Raw genomic sequence first — 21742 nt, 5'->3', positions numbered from 1 at the left:
GAGGCTCCACCTCCCTGGACCCTCTGCTCTGACTCGGGAACTGCTCTGAGGATGACTGAAGCCCGCCCCCCAACCCCCTCTGTGCTGCACACACTGACGGCTCAGCTGAATCCCTGCCACTCCTGCAGGCCCTCCCAGAGCGGGGGGGCAGGGCACTCATTAAAAGGAACAAGAGCCGTGCGTGGCAGGCCCCTGGGTGTGCTGTCCCCTCGATGAGGCAGGTCTACACTCATCAGCACAGAACGACTCCGTCAATTACGGTGGCGGGACCAGAGAGCGGGGAGGCACTCGGGGATTGTATGCCCTACTGTCCTTGGCAGAGGGAAGCCAGATAACAAACGTGTGGTCTGATGGGTTTTCTCTCGGCAGCGGCTCAGGACTCGCTGGTTAGGAATCGTGGAGAAAGCAGGCCTCTCCTTGCCGCCTAATGTACAGACGGATCGAGACCCGACACAGAGCGGGCTGGGCAGCGTCTCTGATTGATCACGACGGCCTGAGTGGGCCCTGGTTACCTCTGCAGTTGCAAAACCTCCCCCAGCCTGGCAGCTCCATTCGCCCTTCCACAGAGAGACCCACCAGCACTACCTCCTCATTAGCACACCCTCATTCCACGCCTCAGAAATAAAGGAGACGGGATGCGCCTGTGTGTCACCAGCTCAACATGCAGCTCCAGCACACAGGACGGCACGGCTCTGTCAACATGGGGCCTCGCTGCCACAGAGCGGTGGCCACTGGGGACCCCTCAGCTTTCACAAACCAGTGCTGTTAAATGCCCCTGACGTGCTGCATCCCAGAGCCTGCATCAATTTCCCGGGCAGCCGGGCCTCTCTGGCAGGTTGGGGCGGATGGCACACACGGAATTTGTCAGAGCCTGGTGCACAAGCCCCCTCCCTTGGGGACAATCAGAGGCTTCCCGTGGACCCCTCGTGCAGCCTCATGCCCAGGGCCCCAACTAGGCCTGCAGGTGGGTGATGGGCCTGAGAAAGGGGCAGGGTGGTCTTTAATCAGTGCTGTAAGAAAGCCTGCACTGCCCTAGGGAGCTGGGCTTCACCCTGCAAACACCCAAGCTTTTATAAAGGAACTATTCTGGGGTGCCTCAGTTGGTTAAGCATCTGACTCTTGGTTTCAGCTCAGGTCACCATCTCAGGGTCATGAGACTGAGCCCCATATCAGGCTGCACCCTCAGCGTGGATTTTGCTTAAGATCCTCTCTCCTTCACACGTGTGCTCTCTCTCTCTCTCTCTCTCTCCAAAGTGAATAAGTAAATCTTTAAAAATGAGCTGTTTTTCATGGCAGTCTGAAACAAGGGTGCAACCTGGTAGCTGTTAATGTGGCTGAAAACCTGAACTTATTTCAAAAGTTTAAACATCAGGAAAGATCACAAACATGGATTTGCAGCTGCTCCTGAACAACTGGAGTTTCCAGCAACTCTGGACCAGCAGTCCCTCGTAGCAGCTGTCTCCTCAGACGTCCCGCCACACCCCACACACCTCCCCACGCCGAGGCTGAGAGGCCGGCGGCATCCATCAACGTGCTGCCACAATAGTTCTCTTACACTCATCAAGCCACTGAGCCCGGCACTGAGCCACTGACCCCGGCACCTCCCTGCATCTGCCCGGTGTGTAAAGGAGAGCAAATGCACAAAATGTGCCCTCCACCCTGCCAGCACCCACCCCCCCCCCCAACCCGCTTTATGAAGACCAGCCTTGGCACTGTACTGGAGTGCGATGCCTTGAAGCACGTCTCAAGATTCTCCTGAGCACCCCTTTCTCGGGGGAACCACCATTTGCTCTACCTTATAAATAATTAAAATCTGGGTCATCTCTGGGGATGAGAGGAACTGGACAGCCATGTTCACTATATCAGACACCTGCATTTTATACACGACAGCAAGTGACCAGCCATGACCTGGGGTGCGCGGCTTCCTGCCTTCTTTCAGAAAAGAGAAGTGTGAGCTGCCTCCCATCTGTGATTTGTCACGGATGGCCAAGGCTGCCCGAAGTCCAGAAAAGTGGCCTGGGGAGCCTTTTCCCGAAGTAAAGGGCTTCCTGTCACCGCCCCTGATGGAACAGGCCCCAGGCACCTCAAAGGCCTCCCAGCACAGGTATCTCGATGCAGCAGTTTATAGTGTCGGGCTCCATTTCGAACCACAGAAAACCAAAGACAACTTGGGAGTCTGTGTCAGCCCTTACGTCTGACAGGGCAACTGCAGAAGTGGAGGGCCTCTGGGGTCCCAAGGTCCTAGGGCTGCCCCCTACCGTCTGGGGGGCTGCCGGTGAGGCCGTTCACCTCGGCCCTGGCCTCCTCTGCAGTGGGACGGGAGCTGTGGCCCACCATGGGTCAGGGCACAAGGGATGAGGGGATCGTAGCAATGGTTCTGGAACCCACAGATGCCAACCCAGGGTGAGGCCCCTGACCAGCTGTCAACGAGCCCTCGTCTCCAGTAAGGACCAGAGCAGTACAGTCATGACAAAATTGATTAATGATGACAGTGATGATGATGGAACACAGCAGACAGCCCGGACCCAAGATCCTGTCCTCTGAACTCCTCTGAACACTTCATTTAAGGTTCTGCTTCGTAAACACAAGCTGAGAGTGTGCAGCTCTATGGGGCTGTGATTCTACGCTATCGCTACAGGCTTTCCTGGCCCGACACTCCAGACCTGCTTCTCCATATCCGGAGGCCAGTTCTCCTCCTTCTCCCCAGAAATCACAGGATGAATGGAGTTGAGGTTCCTCTAGACATGAAAGCAACAATGTCAGGCTGTGGCTAAGGAGGCTGCAGCACAGAGGCGCCCTGACTCGGTGGGCTGAGCCCCAGGCTGCCCCCTCCCCCTCCAAGTTTCTGAGAAGGCCCAGGTCCAGAGGGCAATAATGTTAAAATGCAGCTTAGGGAGGCAGGAGGGATACACTTGCCAAAGGAGAGGGTCAGGAAACAGAATCAGAACTAAGGATGGGGCAGGCCCCTCACTCACTGATACTCAGAGATACAAGGTAAGCGACAGATGACCTCATCGGAGGCACACAAATGAATGTTCCGGCTGAGATCCTATCCCCAGAGCACTATGACAGGTCACGTGTATATTAACAGACTCTTTAGATGCTATGAGTCACCCCCCAGAAACTTGGTATCGAAATCCCAGGACAAAAAGAAAGATCCATCCAAAGCCCCCTCCCTCCACAACCCAGCCTGGAAGAAGGTGCTCCGCACCCAGGCGCCCACGGCCTTGTGGATGCAAGCCGCTCTCCTCCACCGAGGCCCTCCTGACGAGGCGCCGCCCTGCCACAGTCACCTCCTGCAGCAGACCGTGTCCCGGCTGCCAAGCTCAGCCCTGGGCCTCAACCAGCTCTGATGCCCACACTCCCCTGGAGCCAGGCAGGCAGAATGGGGCAGTAACGTCGGGGGAAAAGAACTGGGCCTTGGGGACAAATACAAAGCAGCAGAAGGCAAGACACAGAGCACCCAGCACATCTGCTGCAGCTCCCGAGAGCCGGGGTGGGAGGGGCGCCAGTGTGGCCCAGCGTCGGCAGGGATGCAGTGGGCTGGCACAGGCCTTGGGGCACGGGTAGGATATAGACAGAGGCGTGGGTGCAGCATTCTAGGGCAGCAGAACTGGAGCAGGGCTGGGCCTGTGTATGGGACAGTACCAACGCTGGCCTGCCCTGGGGCTGGGCATCCCCGAGCAGCTGGGGCCAGGCCCCTGTCCCAGGGCTGAGACTCTCGGCTTCCTCACTGTGCCGTGGGCCTGGCCAGGATCCCTGCGAACCTGCCTCCTACCCGGTGTTGTCATTCCTCAACACAGCCTGTGTCCTACCCAGGGGAAGGGGTAGCTGCTTGGTCTCCAGCTCCTCAGCTGCTTCCACGCCGATCCCCAGCGCTTAAGTAGTACATCCATGTGCGCTCTCGGGCCCCATCCAGCTGGTCCTGCCAGGCTGGGGGTGGACCTCGAGCAGCAGGCACTGACTGACCTCTCGGTGTCAATGTTCTACGCAGCCCTGGCCTGGTCGCAGCGTGGCTGCCGTAACAGCGCCCGGGGACGGAGCAGAGAGGCCTCCCTGTGTGCCTGGCAGTGGCTGCAGTACAGGTCCAAGCAGAGCATGGGACTGCACGGCTGTGTTCTCACCTCTGCCCTAACCCTGTCCCATCAGCAGTGGAAGTCAGAGGCAGCCCCTGTGACTGCCTGGATTCGAATGCCAAGCCCCAGAAGGACAGCCATTCACCTACCCAGGACACATGGCACTGCTGGGCAACCAGGCTGGCAAGTAGATTAAAGCCAGGGACCTGCAACTGTACCCCACCGCACAGGCCTCTCCAAGTCTGGGGCTCTTCTGGCAGCGGCATCTGCGGCCAGCAGTGGCTGTGGGGAGGACCTCCCAACCTGTGAAGGCCCGGGCTGAGCCTGGGGGGCATGTAGATGAGATCTCCCGGAGACGTCCTCCCTCCAGGAAGCTCAGCAGCCACAACTCAGGTACCAGAGGCCTCCAGCCACTGAGACGGGGGGCGCAGCCAGGCTATGGCAGTGAGAGGAAGGGGGTGTGAGCGCAGAGGTGTGATGGAAGCCCTCAACTGCTCAGAGAGGAGTCGGCCGCTACTGACCTCGTCTGTATACTGGACGTCATCCACGGCATACTTCTCCTTGAAGTACTCCTTGGAGTGGATCCTCAAAGGGAAGCACAAGGAATGCCAGGGTCAGGGTTTGGCCACACTTGGCACAGGCTGCCTTCCCGCCCCCGAGCCCAGACCATAAAGCCCCAGGCCCATCCCTGCCCCTGCACAGAGCAGGTGTACACAGCACAGACTCGGGCAGCAAAGCGTGCCGGGCCACAGAGCGAACGCTGAGCCGCACCTGCCTCCCCTGACCTCCCCCTGCTGACCTCTGCTCGTCCTTGGAGCCCAGTGACCCTGGCCACCCGCAGCAAGCATCTGCAGACCAAACCTCCCCTCCACCACCCGTGAGAGCCCACCAGGCAGCCAGCCAGCGTACCCTCTGGGGCATGAAATAAGCTGCCTCCCGGGAGCTCCCCCATGGAGCCTCTTTAGAGGAAAGTTTTAAAATTAACATTTTGAAGAAGTCAATATCACTATTACTCACCATGATGAGAAACATTCAAGCTTACTCATCATCCCTGAAAAATCAGCCAGGAGAAGAAGACAGAGACAAAGAGAGGAGGAGGCTGGGCCACCTCCCGAAGGGCTCCCGGTCATGGGTGCAGTCCAGCAAGCACCACCCCAGCCCCAGCCTCCTGGTCAGTGAAGGGGCTGATGTCACTGCTGGTGTCACCGCTGGTGACCTCACATGAGGTGGAGCACTAGCCACAGTGGGGGAAGGTGTCACAAGCCAAGTCTAATGACGCACACACGCCATCCTGCGCCATCCCACGCCTGGGCACCACATCAGCACGGGGTGGGGGGGACATACCCCCAGCCTGCCTGTGATCGCACGGTATTCTAGTCACCGAGTGTTAGATCTGAAAGAGGCCTCAGGAGAAAACAGCAGATGGTTTTCAGACTGTGCTTCCTGGACTCTCAAGGGCGAGCAGATGACGGCGGGGGGGCGGGGGGAGGTGACAGTGCCAAGGACAGTGTGCCTGGGGAGGCCCACCAGGGACAGGGGAGGGAGCACACTTCCAGATGCGGAGATGACTACCTCAAGGAGCCAACTTCACGTCTCTGAGATGCCAGTGACCAGCGTCACCCTGGGAACCAGAACCACCCACTCCCACCCCCAAGGACTGCACCACTTCCCTCTCCACTCAAGCATGCACCAGAGAGATAGTGGCTGGGCAGCAGGGAGCGTGGACCGGGGGGCAGATGGGTGGGCCTTGGGGGATCAGCAGGGAGCTCACAGCCACGCGCAGTGAGCACCCCTCTCTCTTCTCTGAAGTGGGCACAGGGCGTCCAGCCCTGGCCGTTAGGAAGTTGCATGATGCAGTCGCATCAGTTCCACACCTGAGACAGGACTCAAAAGTTAAATGGCCAAAGTCTGGCACCACCATCAGCAGCACCTGAAGCAGCGCAGGGCAGACCGGATGATAAGCCCTCTCCTGGACACGGGAGGCCCAGCTCTCTGTTGACCGCGGGACAGCTCGCTGACCCTTTGCTACCAAGTGGTGACACTCTCAGCCACGTACAAAAGTGCAGGCCGGAGGAGTGAGGCAGGGCCATCGGCGTCCTCACCACATCCATCCTCGACTGCACCGGCCGCAGTCCCAGCTCCAAGACAGATGCCCCGCACCCTCGGCAGGTCCCCTGCCCACCTCTGGTCCTGGTCACTTCATCTCTCGCAGCTGGGACAGGCATCCAAAGCAAACTCCCAGAAGATTTGGGAAGTGCCAAGGACCTGCTTCGAGGGACGCTCCCTACAGGGGGCTGTCTCAGCCATTACCCCGGGGCACTTGTACCTGCCTGCCTGGGGGTCTTCTCTCTGCAGACCTAGACCTGACGCCCGCGAACGTCCCTGTGTACTCAGCCTGAGGTTTAGGTCTTCACAACGTGGAACGAGAGGAGAGGGGTAGAGGCGGGGCGAACACCAAGGTCACTGTGGCCCGTGGGTGGCTCCGGGGCTGTGTGCTCACCTGTCCACCCCTGGTCTACCAGCCACAGGCCAGCCACTTGCCACCGGGGCCCAGGGGCAGCCAGGGCCGAAGCCCCCCGGAAGCCTGCTGCCGCCACCCTGATTGTCTGAAAGTGAGGGCAGGTGCCTCCCAGAGAGGCTGACTGACAGTCTAGAGCACCCACTGGGTCTCGAGCGCCAAGACCAGGAGCCACCAGAGGCCTGGTTCTCCACAGGAACGACCACTCTGACAGACACAGTCTGAAAAGCTGCTGGTGTCTTTTCTGGCACTCTGCATGCATTCTTCCCTAAAGGGCAGAGATAATTAAGTGTGAATACTACTTATTTTCTATGTTTTGGGGCTAATTATAGCAAAAATAATTTAAATGTCACCTCAAGGGACAAGTGGGCCAGGCTGCCAGCCACCGGAGGCTCGGCCACCATGACTTGGCGGGGTTGACCGGAGAAGGAGCAGCACGTCCACGAGAGTCCACAGAACGGGCAGGACAGGTCGCGGGGCTACAGACCCCCCCACCGTGGGCTGGCGGCAGGCAGGTGGAGGGCCTGCATCCTGCCCTGTCTGGAGTCCGGGGCCGGCAGGGCTGCTCAGGCCAGATCCCACCACAGGGCCAGGAAAAGGGGGGTCGGAGGGGAAGCCGACGCCACCCTAGAAACTCTCACTTCAAAGGGAAGGGACAGCTCTGGCAGGAGGGAGGAGAGCGCGCCCCACCCAGGGGGCTAGTGCTTTGCCCCCGGCAGCCGGCCCTGCTCGACCTAGAGGCGGCCCTTCCAGAACCCGGGGTCAGGGTGGACACGAGGAGCGGCAGCTCTCCGTGCGCGGCCTCCCGAGGTGCGCGGACGTTAAAGGAAAGCCCGCGGGGCACACACAGTGGGGCCCTCCAGAACACGAGATCGCCAAGCACAGGTGCCGCCCGCGAGCGGGTAACGGGGCAGAGCTCTACCTCCGGCATCCCCGGCCACGGCCTGCGGCCACGCCGCTGCCGCCTCTCGGCTCATGGCTCGACGCCGGCGTGCCTCCCCGCCGGAGCTCAGGCCTTCCAGCGGCTTCTCCGAGAAATGGACACCCCTCCGGAGCGCCGCGGGGGCCCGACCCCCAGGATCATGGGGCCCGCGTGGGGGAGCGCTGTGCCCCGGGCTGCGCGGAGCCGGGAGAGGCCCGGACGGTGGCACGTGGGCCAGGCCCTCCTGGGGACGGGAACGCACCACGCCCTGGCCGCAAGGGTGGCCTTGGTCCACGTGTGCGTACGGGTGGGCGAGGGCGGCCGTGAGAGCCTGCTCCACGTTACACACACACACACACACCACACACACCCAGGCTGCATGCACGCCCCACCCCAACACACACGCACACATGTACCTCACACATACACCACACTGCACCACGCTACACACATAACCGTAGTATACGATGTGCGCACTCTCACACACACACTCCACGTGCACACACAACCACACACACCCAGGCTGCATGCACACCCCACCCCCGACACACATACCACCCATCATCACACATAAGCACACCACACACATGTACACACCACACTGCACTCCACTCCACATGTAACCACGGTACACACCGCATGTGCACTCACACACACATCCCACCCCACATATGCACACACAGCCCAACTACTGCACACACCCAAACCATATACACCATATATATGCCACACTGCACGGCACACCCCTGCCACCCTCCCCACAACCACACCCCTGCCACCACACACACGCCACAGCACACACATCAGCTCAGGGCCTAGGGGCCTCAGCCCTGGAGAAACTCACTTCACTCACGGCACTCCTGGGCAGCGCCCTCAGGAGGGCAGGGACCCTCCTCCCGGCAAACCCCACGTCCGGCATCCTGTCTCACACTCCGAGCCCACGGTCTCAGCCAGGGACAGGAGAACACAGTCAAGCTGTGAAGGCTCTAGGAAGGTCCCCCAACTCGGCCCCGAGTCACTCATGCTCTGTGGGCAGCTGCCCCGTACGGCTCACAGAGACAATTTCCCGCCTGCTCAGAGGACCCCAGACAAAATGATGGGAAACACCCTCATATCCAAAGGCACTGGGCTCTTGTAAGCAAAGCTTCCAAATGAAAACAAATTACAAGCTACCCCATTCCCTGTCCCGGAAAAAGGCCTGGGGTGAGGAACAGGCTGGGAGCAGGCCCCTCAGCGCCTGCTGCCCTGACAACAGGATCCTGCCCTACACGCAGGAAGTGGCGGATCTGCAGATGGGAGTGCTGCTTCCCTGGACGACTCTGGACTGCGGTATCCGCCAGATGGATTTTCAAAAGCCATCAGATAGAGACTCAAAAGGAAGCCGAGGAGCTGAAGGTCAAATGTTCAGTCTGGTGGGTTTTGATTGCAAAGGCCAGGTAATCCCGACAGCCTCGCTCCCAAGCCCTATTGATGATGAGAGTGTCTGGAAAGAGCCGCACGCCATCAGAGCTGGCCCCTCCCCAGCTCCAGCGCCACACAACCAAGCCCTTCGCCACTGCCCTGCTGTGACCGAGCCTCCTCTCCCAAAGGCTGGGGATGTGGCGCCCAGGAGGGGGACGCACCAAGAGCAGAGGAAGGGCAAGGCCTGCCAGGGTGGCCACGGTGGGGAGTCAGGGCTGCAGGAGACCAGGGTCTGGCTCTCCGCTGTGGAGCCAGGAGACCCCTGGGACCCACCTCCTCATTCCACCTGTTGGACATGGAGCCTTTCCATCAGGGAGACCCACACCGCAGACCCATTTCTCCGCTCGAAGGTCACGCAAGCCTCTATGTCTGTACCAGACAATCAGCTGGCTCAGCAAAGCAGGAAAATACGAAAGGAAAACTTTTTTTTTAAGGACTTATTTATCTATTTTAGAAAGAGAAAGAGAGAATGTGCGTGCACGAGCAGGGTGGAGGGGGAGCGGGAGGAAGAGCATCTCCAGCAGACTCCCGGCTGAGCGCAGAGCCAACCGCAGGACTGGATCTCACCACCCTGAGATCCCGATCTGGGCTGAAACCAGGAGTCAGACACTCAACCGAATGAGCCACCCAGGTGCCCCTCGAGGAGAACTTCCAACAGCAGCCTTGCAACCAGCAGCCAAAGCGCAGGCGTTATTCCCGTATTACTGAGGATTACATGCTGAGTAGCCAACTGCTGACAGCTGCTCCCTGACCAATCAGGTCCTGGGTTTTAAACCCTCTAGCCAAGTGCCATTTGGCTCCCCAGATGGTGGCTGTGGGGAAACATGGTGAGATCTGCTCAGACTTTCACAGTAGATGGTGGAGTCCCCAGAGCAGGGACAGGCCTCTCCTCCCACAGCCCTGGAGGATGTCCACCCTCCAGGACAGGCACTCCCTGACTTGACACAAGAGTCAGCTCGACATGCAAAGCAGCAGACAAAAGAGATGTGCTCGGTGCCTCCCCCACCTCCATCTGCAGACAGAAGTCCGGGGAGGCCCTACAGAGACCCTCCCCCAACCCCCCGTCCGCACCCACATCCCACAGCGGAGCACCTCCGACCGCAGGACCGGCGCTCCCAGAGCCAGCAGGCCGGGCCACAGGGAGGCTCAGAGGACAACCCGCTCAAAACCACAGGCGCAGCCCGGGCACCGGGGCCCCAGCTATCTGTGGGATGTGCCACTAGCAGGAAGGGATGAGGCGACAGTTCTGTGATCACCTCACAGGCAGGGAGGGTTCTAGGAGAATCCTGTTACCGAGACCAGACCTACACTCTCACCAGGAAACTCCTCACCATAGCTGTACCAGTTACCAGGGCTTCGCAGTGAACCATACTGACATTCTGCACGTTCACGGACTCTGAAGGTCCAGGCACGGGACAGAGCCCAGGAGTGACAGCTTATCTCTGCTCCACGATGTCTGGGACCTGAGGAGGAAGACTCGAGGGCTGGGGCTTGGGGTCACCCACTCTGGTGGGTGGTCTGGCTGTCAGCCGGTGTCCCATGAGCAAGAACCAGGTGCAAACTAGTCCAGCCATATGATGACCCTGCCGCATTCAGGCAACAAGGCAGCCACCAGGTCCTGACCGGGGTCAGGCTGGGGGGGTGGGGGGGTGGGGAGACTCCACCTCTCCACAGGGGTTGGCCACAAATATCGCTGGGGCCATTTCTGGACATCACAACCTGTCTGTCCCTGGTGGCATCTTTACCAACTCATTTCAGGGTCACAAAGGCAACCATCCCCACAGTGACGAGCACTATGATGACAGCCCCGGCGATGCTTCACAAGCAGCCCTGTCACTGTCCCACAGATAAGGAATCAGAGGCCCCAGCAGTGACAAGACCTGCTCTGTGAAGAGGCCATGCCCCGCCACCAGGAAGCTTCCAGCAAGATTGACCTACAGGACCTGCACAGGACACACCATCACCCAGAACCTGATCCTCTTTAAAGCAGGGCAGTCGTCAGGATTCAACCAGGAATATGATAAAGGCTGACCATCCAGGCTACGGCAGGACGGGGAGGCAAGAACCCACCTTCCAAGAGCACCCGCGTCTTCAGGCCTGGACCTGCTGATCTAGCGGGAGGGGTCCCGGAAGAAAGGACTGAGGAGGGCCTGCCCTGGGCCAGACCTGAGGCCAGTTTCTCTACAGGTAAAGAGCACTGTGGCAAAGCAGGCAGGGAGGTCCAGAGGACAGACGGACATCTGCGTGGGCTGGCCTCCCCTTCTGCACCTCCCTTCTTTGATTCCCCAGCCAGGGCTGGGCGGCGTGGAGCCTCTGGGGGCTCTCGCTGGGCCTGGCTCACCTTCCCAACGCGCTGCCCCCTCCCGGGGAAGAAGGCAGCACCACCGTCCAGCGTCCACCCTAATGCAAGCATGGAGGCCAGTGGGGGCCTGCGCACTACAGCAGGGCCATCTGTCCCAGGGCCCCCGAGAGGGCCAGAGCCTAAGTGCCCAGCCATGCACTCCAAGGGCCCCCTGGATCAGACATGCTCACTTCCCACCCTCCTTCCCCAGAGCCAAGAAGGAAACCATGCCACCAGGGACACACAGCCCACTTCTCTGCTGTCAGTCCTGCTTAAAGATGACTTCACGGCAAAACCGAAGGCCCCAGAGGGCCTCAAAGTGGAACTGTTCCCAACTTGTGGGCCTGAAGCCCTTGTCCCAAGACGACAGAAGAGGTACCTGTCGGGCCAACAACGTGGCTGTGGAGTCGCACCAAAGGGCCAGTGGGGAGGGGGGTGAACAAAGCAGAGGAAGCCGGGGGGCCCTATCCCGGCCCTCTGCACGCAGCAGCTCCCTGTAGCAGCCATGGGCCTGCCAGCCCACCTGGTAACAAGCGTTCAGGGACACCAGGCAGCAAGGGCCGCAGGTTAGACGTTAGCCCAGAATTATCACTCTCTGGGCAGAAATGACGTGCTGACGTGGTGATGGGCATTTAGCGGGATCCCCTGCGGGGCTCAAGCACCCATGCGTAAGTACAGCTTCTACCTCTCAGCACCTCTGAGCCAGCAGGATGGCTCCCAAAGAGGCAGACACGGCCAAGGGCCCTGGAGCCGGTAGGTGCCATGGACGGTGCAGAGGAGGCCTCCGAGCACAGCCCAGGCCCCCGTCCCACACTCCTCACTCAGCACCAGCCTGGAGCACGGAGCCACGGCCCGTCTCACAGGTGCCCACTGAGGCAGGGCCTCCATCTGAGCCAGAGACAGGCACACAGCAGGCATCCAGGACCGGCCTGTAAGGGATGGGGCAGGGAGAAGGGTCCCAGGCTGCCCTCTCTGACCTGAGCCAACTCCCATGACACCCAAGGTGGGGGCCACCTCCCGCTGACGCCACGCAGGAGTGACGGTCCACTGGGGCCAAAGCCTCCGGCATTTTAGCAAAGCTGGGAATCCAGAATTTCCAGATGAATACGTAGTACCTCCACACAAACACGACTACAGTCTGCGGCTGTGGCTCTGACGCCCCTTCCCCACCAAGGATACCAGGCTCCGGCCCTGAGCAGGCTGTCAATGGGCCCCGCCGCCGACACCTCCCCCGCCCCCCACTACTCCTTCCCTCCTTGCACCCGACCCCACGCTGGTCAGCAGGCAGTCACAGGGCCCGGGCTGTTCCTTACTTTCCCATCCAGGTGGCGTAGCTGGCAGGAAGCCTGGGCACAAACAGGGTCGACGTCCCGGTGCCGACATCGATGGTGCCGTAGCAGCCTGGATCGGTGACGCCGAACGCCCAGTGAAAGAAAGACTCCTGTGGTGGGAACAAGGACCTTGGTTACCCGGTCAGCAGTACCAAAACATGCGGTGTAAGGAGAGAGGTTGGGTGTCAGACCGAGCACCCCAGAGAGTCAGCCTCAGGCTCCCCAGCTCTGGGAGACCGCCCCCCAAGCCTCACATAGTTCCCACCTACCCACTCTGTCCCCCCACCCCTGTGAGTGGTGGGCTGCCCATCACCCCCTCCTGGGATTGGGCATGGGGCAGCCTGGCTGGCTACTCCTGCTCTGCTCTGAGCCTTCTCTGAGGATGCGCAGTGCATGCATGTGCCCGAGCCCTAACCACACCCCCCCTCTCTGGCCACACCCTGGGGCACACTAGGACACGGGTGCCCACGCGCACCGTGGGCCCAGCACAGCCCTACCCGCGCCTCTCTGCTGCCCGCAAGCCCAAAGGTGGGCAAGATGCCACCCTGACTTAGACACCCAGGCCAGACCCCTGCACAGAAATGGGTTCCTCCACGTGGGACTTCTTACTTCCTTCTCCCACCCCCGGGGCAGGTGATGACTTCAGTGTTTAGCAATAAACACTGCGCTCAGATAATGTTATAAAGGTATGAAGTGGAGGAGGATCTCTTCTAAAATTAACCTTGCATAACGGCAGTAAGGGAGCCAAAGGCTGAATTTAGGAGATCGGTTTTTAAACCCCAGAATACGTAAACCTCAGGAAGCATCAAGACTAGTCAGAAAAAACTTATGGAGACTCCACGTCTCTAGCAGCCAGGACTACAGGCTGGCAGCCGCAAGAACGTGGCACAAGGCAACTTTCCAGCGGGAGCCACTTTCAGCAAAAACACTGCCGTTGCTCTGAGCAGCTGACAGCCCGGCTGTGTCCTGCGGGGCGGATGCAGGCCAGTGGCGAGGCCACATCATGCCGCCCTTCCACACTCATGTCCCCTTCGTATTTCCCTGCCTCTTCCTGGCCTGGATGTCGGACGGCCATGTCCCCTAAGCTCTGCCTGCCCCCAGGGAGGTTCTGGGGTTCCCGGGGTGTCAGGCCCCAGCTCCAGGTATGGCAGGGAGGAGAAGAGAGCCCTATCCCTAGAGTCCAGAGATGGGATTCCAATTAGCCCCATCTCCCCTGCAGGCAAGTCATTTCCTCTGTGAGGCTCGGTTTCATCATCTGTAAAGTGGGTGCAATGCTGGGATCAGTGAGAGTGGGGCCAGCTCAGGGCCTCTCCAGCTCTCTGGGTGAGCCCCTCTGTTGAGTGTCTTTGCTCCTGTTCCTGGAAACTGAGTGATGTCAGCCATTCTCAGCCAAGGCCACCATATCTGGGCTGGCTTCCTGCAGCGAGGCCACCCTCCACCACACAGGGTTCCAGAACCTCAAGGTGTCCGTAATCTACTTCCTAGGCCAGGACACCAAAACCCAGAGAGGGTCGCAGAGTCAGCAGTGGGCAAGCCACTCCTACACAGCACCCTTTCCCCTGACCCTTCCAGGCCCTCTGCAGCCCGCGTCTTCCCTGCTGTAGATGGAATCTGGCCCCAGAAGTCTCTCCCCATCTGCACCTGTGCCCAGCCCACCCTCTTCCCACTCCCTCCTGCAGACACCACCCTCCCCCTTCCAGCCTGGAACACCCACCCCCAACTGCACTTGTCAGAATTTGCCCTGGCCTTCAGGGCCCACATCAAATACTGCCTCTTCCAGGAAGCCTTCTTGCCTGCTTGCCCCCCAGGAATGTCATTTTTCTGTATTCTGAACTAAGAGCTGAGACCGGCTGACACCAGCTCTGCCCCCACCCCCAGCTAGGAGAGCTCTAGCCCTCCAGAGTCTGGGCTCCCTGGGTGCACAGGCCTTGGTCTGCCCTCATAGAGCCTCTTCGGGGTCCCCTTGGGGGTAAAGCTACCCAAGGCCCACCAGGCCCGATGCTGGAGGGGGGCGGACAGCCCACAGGAGGCCTGGGGCATACGGGACGGTGCACGAAGTCTCCGGGGTGGGCTCACCTGGCGGAAGAGGACCCCAGTGTCAGTGCAGTAGCGCTGCGTGTCCTCCCCGCCCTGCAGCAGCACCACAGAGCCGGCCTGCACAGCTGGGTTCTTCCGCAGCCGCTCACAGAGCCGCTGCCTGTTCAGGCCAAAGAGCGCCAGGGGCACCTTCAGGGTTTCGTTCCCCAGCCAAAATGAAGGTCTGCAAAGACATGAGCACACGTGGCCACGCAGGCTTCTGTTAGTGCCCCCGAGGACATCCACCTCCCATGGTCCGAGGTGACCCCTGCCCAGCAGCACGGGGCAAGCTGGCCCAGACTCAACCTGCTTGACCCAGAACAGTCCCTCACTAGGCTGCCGAGGACCACGAGGCCTCCTCGACCACACTCCCCGCCGCTGCCCCTGAGCGCTGGACCGGAGCAGGGATGAGGGAAAGCTGTGTGTGTTTAACCCCTGCCCCCGGGGAGAGCAGGCCTGCACAAGTTTGCAGATGGACCCATCCCTGCCCTCAAGGAGCTTACCGATCAAGCGAGAAGGATCTGTGATCGGGCCCAGACAACCCTGGATCCCTGCCCCCGTGCCTGCATGATGCCGTCTTCTCTGCAAGTCACAGACCCAGCAGCCCAGGGCCGGGACACCCAACCGATCCCGACACGCATACACAGGACACCCAGTACCAGGCCCAAAGTGAGTCTGTGTCGAGGGGACCATGGTGAGATGGACTGGGCAGTGGCAGCCCCAGGGGTGCTGTCCTGGAGGACAGGCGTCACCCCACTCACTCCCCGGAGCCCACCTGCCTCTGGACCTGCATCCCATGTCTAGTCCCACATTGCTCCGGCATCCAACCTCCCTCCCGGGATCATTCTTTGTATCCAACATACAGGAACCTCACCCTCATGATAAATAAAACACCTCCTTTGACTGGCACATGCCTCCAGCGTGATTTTTCTCTTCCTTTTGCAGGAAATATCCTCTGCAGAGTTGCTCAAGAACCACCACCCCCCCCCCACGCCCTCTCTGGTGTCCCAGCTGCCCAAGCTCCCCTCAATCCCGGCCTCGGGCCTCGGCCCACCCCTCCCCACACTGCAGCCCCTGCCAGGCCACAGTGACACCCCCCTCCCAATCCACACAGGGCTTCTCAGTCCTCACCCAGGCTCTGGGCACCCAGGACCCTGGGGGCCACTCTTCCACAGCCCCAACCATCCTCAGGCTCCCTCCCTATCTCCACCTCCAGCTGAGGGACCCGTATCTCCTGCCTGGACCTAGACACAACCACAGGGAACTCGTCAGGCTCTCTGGGTCCCAGCTTCCCCCACAGCCTCTTCTGCACCCACCCAGAAGGACCCGCTGCGATGCAAATCTGAGCAGACCCCCTCCCCTGCCACCCCCCTCAGCTATCGAGAGCACTTGGAACAGAGCTACCAGGCACTGAGGGGCTCCAACCCCCACTTTGCCTGCACGGGCATCCCAGCTCTTCCCCAAACACCAAGAGCATCCCGGTCGGTGCCCGCATGGCTGCTGTTCTCACTTTATCTAGGCCTCTGCAGAAATGGCTGCTCTTCCCAGAAGCTTCCCGATACTCCGTCCAAACCTTATCCCCTGCTCTCGTCGCCCCTCTCCAGAGCGCGCAGCACTGTGTGGCATCATTTACCTGCTCACGGTCCCTGGGGTAAGGTACAAGCTCCGGAGGGCAGGGACCTGCCTTCCTGAATCAGCAGCTAGATTAAACGGACAGAGGGAAGGTCCCTGCAAGTGCACGGGGTGCTAGGGAGGCTGAGGGGCCAGGCCCAGGGGGGGGAGGAGGAGGCAGGCCGGCCCGGGCCATGTGCCGGGGGGGGGGGGGGGGGGCAGGTTGGCACGCAGGCCCAGGAGGGCAGGCACAGCCCAGGCAGGGCTGGTTCAAGAGAGAAGGCTCCGCCGGGGACCGCACCCGCCCAGCCATGGGCTCCTCAGAGGCGGGGACCCTCAAGCAGGTGACATCGCCTGCACATCCTGGCTCCCAATGCCACCTTCTCAAGATGGTCTTCCCTGGCCTTCCTCCTTAAACTTGCAGCTCTCTCCCCTCCCTGTCCCCCAACTTAGCACTTGTGCCTTCCCGATCCACCCCCTGCTCTCTCCAGCACGCCCCCCCCCCCCCCCAGGACTCCACTACGCTCCAGATGGAGTTAGCCACTGCGAGGCAGGCAGGAAGAGGGGCGAGGGAGGGCCAGGAATCCATCCCCTGCTCCCTCCGTGGTGGAACCTGGAACCCGATGGCTGGTGGCCGCTCCCCTCAGGGGCCACAGCTCCCTGGCCCCCCTTCTCACAGCACTGCCTTGGCTGGCTTCTGGCCAGCTGCCGTCCTCTTCTCTCCCGGGCCCCCTTAACCTGCCCACGGCGCTGTAAACTGACTGCACTAAACATTAAGCTGTCTCCATCACCTTTTTTTTTTTATAAAGATTTTATTTATTTATTCATGAGAGACACAGAGAGAGAGGCAGAGACACAGACATGAAGCAGGCTCCATGCAGGGAGCCCGATGCGGGACCCGATCCCGGGACTCCAGGATCACACCCTGGGCCAAAGACAGACACTTGACCGCTGACCCACCAGGTGCCCCTCTTCATCACCTCTTCCAGGGAGGCTGCCAGGTGTTCACTGGTGCTCACTGGGGAGGCCTGCGTCCACACACAAGAATGTAAATCCCACAGGCACCACTCTGGGTCTGCTCTGGTCGCTACTGCCCCAGTGCCTAGCACTCTGCTTGTCAAACAGCAAACGCTCAAGAAATATCTGCTGAGGCCACAACTGTCAATGGTGGGCGGGGGGTCATCTACACAGCTGTGCAGGTCAGAAATTGCCACATCAGCTCCAGAGTGGCAGGAAGCAAAACCCCTGGGCCCAGCCTGACCAGAGGGGTGGAGGGGTCATGCACACCCCACACAGGGTGACAGGACTAGAACTCCCCCGCCCCGTCCCTGGACATCGGCTGCCACTCACCCTCCCAGAGCAGTTGTACAGGGGCCAGGACTTCCTCTAAGCTGGGCTGCTTCTCTGCTATGCTTGGCCGCAGGGACCAAAGGGCAGAGGTGCCAGCTCGTAAACATGCCTGCATCCCAGCTGGCCATGCAATCAGGAACTGAAAGTGCAGCCACCAGCAGCCCACCGCCTCCCCCCACACTTTCCCCTCGCTCAGCAAAGCCTGAGGGGAGGGAGCCCCAACAAAGCACTAATGCAGGTGCAGATGCATGCTGACTCCACAGCACGACTGGCTGCAAATGCCCAGTTTCAGCCAGCACCCATCCCCCTCCCTGACCACTCCTCATCCCCCTCCCCGGCCCTCTCTCCTTAAACACACCAGGTACCAGCTCCACCGGGCCTGCTACCATGCTCCCACCAGGAAGGCTCTCAGAGGGCTGGGCTTCCTCTTATCCAGAACTTTCTGAGAGACCTGCATTCTTCAGGGCACCTGCACTGGGACCTTCTGGCCCAAGGGCCAGGCAGCCCAGCTCAAGGCAGGAAAGTTGCTGAGAACCCCTAAAGTGAGTGTCAGCTGCTACGGTGAAGATAATCTGCAGGACTATGACCCAGGCCCCCGTGGGGCTCAGCCACAACAGAGAAGGGCCCGCCAGTCTGAGACACCAGGCAAGACGATGAGCTGCAGTCACACATTACAGCCGGGCACCCCAAGACACCCATGGAGGTTTACAGAGATGTGCCCTTTGATTTCTCCTGGCATAAACCAAACCCCCTGCGGGAAGATCGGGCCCAGAGCCAGGGCAGGTGACTTCCCACAAGCTCAGCAAAAGCAGCACCAATAAAACCCCTCCACCCGCTTTCCACTGACGCTCTCACCTGACACCCAGAATTCAAAAGGCAAAAGCCAGGTCACGCCCAAGTGCTGGTGCAAATAGGGCGATGGCCGAGGGAGATAGCAGGGGCTGGTGGGCCAGCAGACCGGCTCTGGGGCCCCACAGAGACCCAGAAGACAGGTTCCAGCCCCCACAGGGCCAGCCCAGGCCTGCCAACCGGCAGGGCCCAGGAAGCAGCCAGTGACCAGGGGTGGGGCGGGGCGGGCTCAGGGGAAGGGGGATGCTGCTGCCCCTACAACCCATGCCTGTCACCTCAGAGCACGGAGCACCCCCCACTTGCCTTGTGGCCACCTGCAGGGCTCGCACCCGAGGCCCGTGGGGATCCACACGTGGAATCGAGGGACTCCATCTACTCGCATGGGAAAAATGATACCTTTACTGCCTTTAACCTGTCATCCAAACTCGCATTTTCTTCAATTAATGTAAGCAACTAACCACAGCCCCATCAGCGATGTATGAATCTGTCACCACCAACAATCACAGGTGTTTTCCTCTCACATTACTGATGTCACGGTATCTCAAAATGTCACTCTTGTTCATCACTGCTTCAAACTTAAGGTGGCGACTAGGCCCGCTGCTTTTATTAGTTCCTGTGTTAACAAAGAAGCATCTATTACTGTGCCATAAATTTATTAACATTTTGATAACTGTATTTTAACACAACTGGTTTTCCTCGTAGTCCTGTGTGTTTGATCTTAAGCATTTAAAAACACAGAGTTGAGAAGGGGGCACAGGCCTCACCCTGTGTGCGGCACAGGCAAGGATGAGGTCCCTGCACTAGAACGTGATGCTGCGTCTAGATGGGGTCATGCTGCTAACCTCCGGGCAAGAGGGGCCAGCCAGGGACCTCCTGCTTTCCTCACCATCGGCCTCCAGCTTGGGCTGGGCACCGAGCCCACGTGCTGGCTGTCAGCAAGGGCAACCCGCTCACCTGGCTGGAAGGGTCGGGGTGGGGGTTGCTAAGCCCACGTGGAGACCCAGGGAGAGAGAACTGTGTGGAGTCAGGACCAGGCCAGGGAGGGCAAAGGGGCACTCAGCAGCCAGCCCCCTCCCACAGACCCACCCTTACCCACCCGCCAGGGTCAGCCTGACACCTCTTCCCCAGGAGCACAAGGTTCATATCAGGGTGGGGACAGGCTTGGATCCAGAACGCGACTCTTCAGGGTACTTTCTCTCCCAAAGAATGCTGACTTGGGTGTGACCTATGACCCAGCAGGCTCACACCCAGGGCAGCTCACCTGCTTTCCCTTGCTGGCAAAGGCCCCCTGGGCGGCGGCACCCCAGGAGCCACTCAGTTAAAAAAATCAAAGTTGTTTCTTCATCCTACTCAGAATTCTGTCCCCCTCCCACCCACATCTCCTCTCCTCAATCACTGAGAGCCTCCTTGCAAAGCAGGACAGCACACTGGACCAATTTAGAGTAAAATCCCCCGTTTTATTAAGCACCAGGTCACCCAGCACCAATCACACGGTGGCCATATGGCCCCTGGCTCCAAGGAGGCCAGCAGAGGCAGGAAGGGAAGCAACATCTTAACCACAAGTGGCAGGTGTGCGGACATGGAAAAGCATCCTGACAGTGCAAAAAAAAACAAAAACAAAAACGGATTCTCTGGAGTTCTCGGCGGGAAGCTATCAGAGGTCAGGGGGGCGCGTGGGCGGCCAGGAAAGGTTTCTAGGAGGAGGGATCATCATCTAAGCTGGGCCCGCAAGTATGTGAAAAGCTACATCAGAGGCCAAGGGCCCTCCAGGGCCGGCAGGTGAAGTGGGCACAGCAAGGAAGAGAAAGGGAAAAGCCATGTGCGGGAGCAGACCATGGCTCAAGAGAAGGTAGGGGTCCCTCCCACCGAGTGCCATGGGATGAGGGGTGGAAGGGTGGTGGAGGACTTTGGAGCAGGCCCTCTGGGGACTATGGGACCCTCCATCTCATACTTGAAGTTCCTGCCCAAGCTGGCAGGACAGAGCAGGATCAACCCTGACACACTCCCCAGGGGAGCGTCTCGTTGCATCTGGAGTTTCTCGCTGAATCTGAGATGCTGGTTTAGGATTTCTTCCACTGCTTCCCAAATCACATGGAGCAACTCCAGTCACCTGAGACTCTCACAGCCTCCCCTGGCCCAGGCTCTGGAAGGACGCTACAGGCAACCAAATCTGACTCCCAGGGGAGCCCATGGCCATGATCTGATGGCAGAGTGCCTCACTGTGCCTGTGATCTGTCCCCCTGCGTGCAGATGGCACAGAGCTTTGCTGGAAACACACTCAAAAACTCCTCCCCTTCAAGAAGCTGCTAGGGTTTGCCCCCAGATTCAAAGTGTCCAGCAGGGCAGTTTGGGATGGCTCTTACCAAGGAGGCCTTGTCAAGCTCTGGAAGCTACCTGCACTTCCGATAGTGCCCCCTCCAAGAACTCTGTCATTCTGTCATCCCTTTGCCCCTGCCCCCCCCGCCCCCCCCCCGCCCCCCCCCACCTTGGCCCAGAAGATCAGTTTTGCTGTAAGAGCGCTCCTTCCAGGATTTGGCCAGTTCCAGGCTCACCCTCATCCAAACAAGGAGCCTGGTTCCTCTGTGCCTTCAGGAGAGCAGCAGGCCTCGGGCCAGCATAGAGTCCGGAACCCAAATGCAGCCCCTGGAACTGCCTGTGACGACCTGGCCGGCCCAGACATAAAGACAACAGACCCACATCTGGGCAGTGACCTACACTATTGCTCACTCTGCTCTTTCAGACAGGATCATAGGCGGGCTTCAGGGATCCGACCCCAGGTTCCTTTACATGCATCTGGGACCTTGCATGCACAGTTCTCTGTCTGAGGGGCCCCCAAGGGATTGAAGCCTACCCACACCCTACCCTGAGCCCAGAACCCAGGCCCCTCCACAGCACACACCAAGACCAGAGGTAGACAGGTGGATGACAGGGTGCCGCGTGTCCATCTGCCCCAGTGGCCTGTGAATACCTAAGGGTAAGCCCAGTACTGTCCCTGGAACACAGCTGGTGTTCACTACGTGTTTGATCTGTAGGTCTTAAGCTCTCCCAACGCTGGGGCCCACTTGAGGGGCCATTTTCTGTTGCCATTCTCCCCCATCTCCCCAAAAAAAGAGATGCAGTCAGTCCCCTAGCTCCACCGTTCTGATCTCAGTGCCCAGCCTGGCACCTGGGCAGTGTCCCCTCTCTACCACTTCCTCTCCTAGCCCC

At 59.9% G+C, this 21742-nt stretch overlaps 1 protein-coding gene and 1 long non-coding RNA gene across 3 annotated transcripts in view; one reads left to right on the top strand and one right to left on the bottom strand.

The window, feature by feature from the left end:
* The window catches only part of PEPD (peptidase D), a 109622-nt gene that overhangs the window by 86367 nt on the left and 1513 nt on the right, over nt 1-21742 (bottom strand). The window contains exons 2-4 of one of the 2 annotated variants that reach the window (XM_077855872.1): nt 14726-14909; nt 12632-12759; nt 4598-4661 (exon numbers count right to left, since the gene is read on the bottom strand). In XM_077855872.1, the coding sequence (XP_077711998.1) occupies nt 4598-4661; nt 12632-12759; nt 14726-14909 (376 nt within the window). Of the gene's footprint in view, nt 1-4597; nt 4662-5093; nt 5264-12631; nt 12760-14725; nt 14910-21742 lie in introns of those variants that run through there. The other variant, XM_077855873.1, reaches the window with a different exon arrangement.
* LOC144288281 (uncharacterized) lies at nt 10811-15633 on the top strand. Its single transcript, XR_013356246.1, has 3 exons — nt 10811-11164; nt 11530-11693; nt 12644-15633. It is a non-coding gene; the product is annotated as an uncharacterized LOC144288281 (long non-coding RNA).

This window comes from Canis aureus, chromosome 1 (genome assembly GCF_053574225.1).
Source record: "Canis aureus isolate CA01 chromosome 1, VMU_Caureus_v.1.0, whole genome shotgun sequence".
Classification (NCBI taxonomy): domain Eukaryota; kingdom Metazoa; phylum Chordata; class Mammalia; order Carnivora; family Canidae; genus Canis; species Canis aureus.
This window is presented reverse-complemented; position numbering and strand designations above follow the sequence as displayed.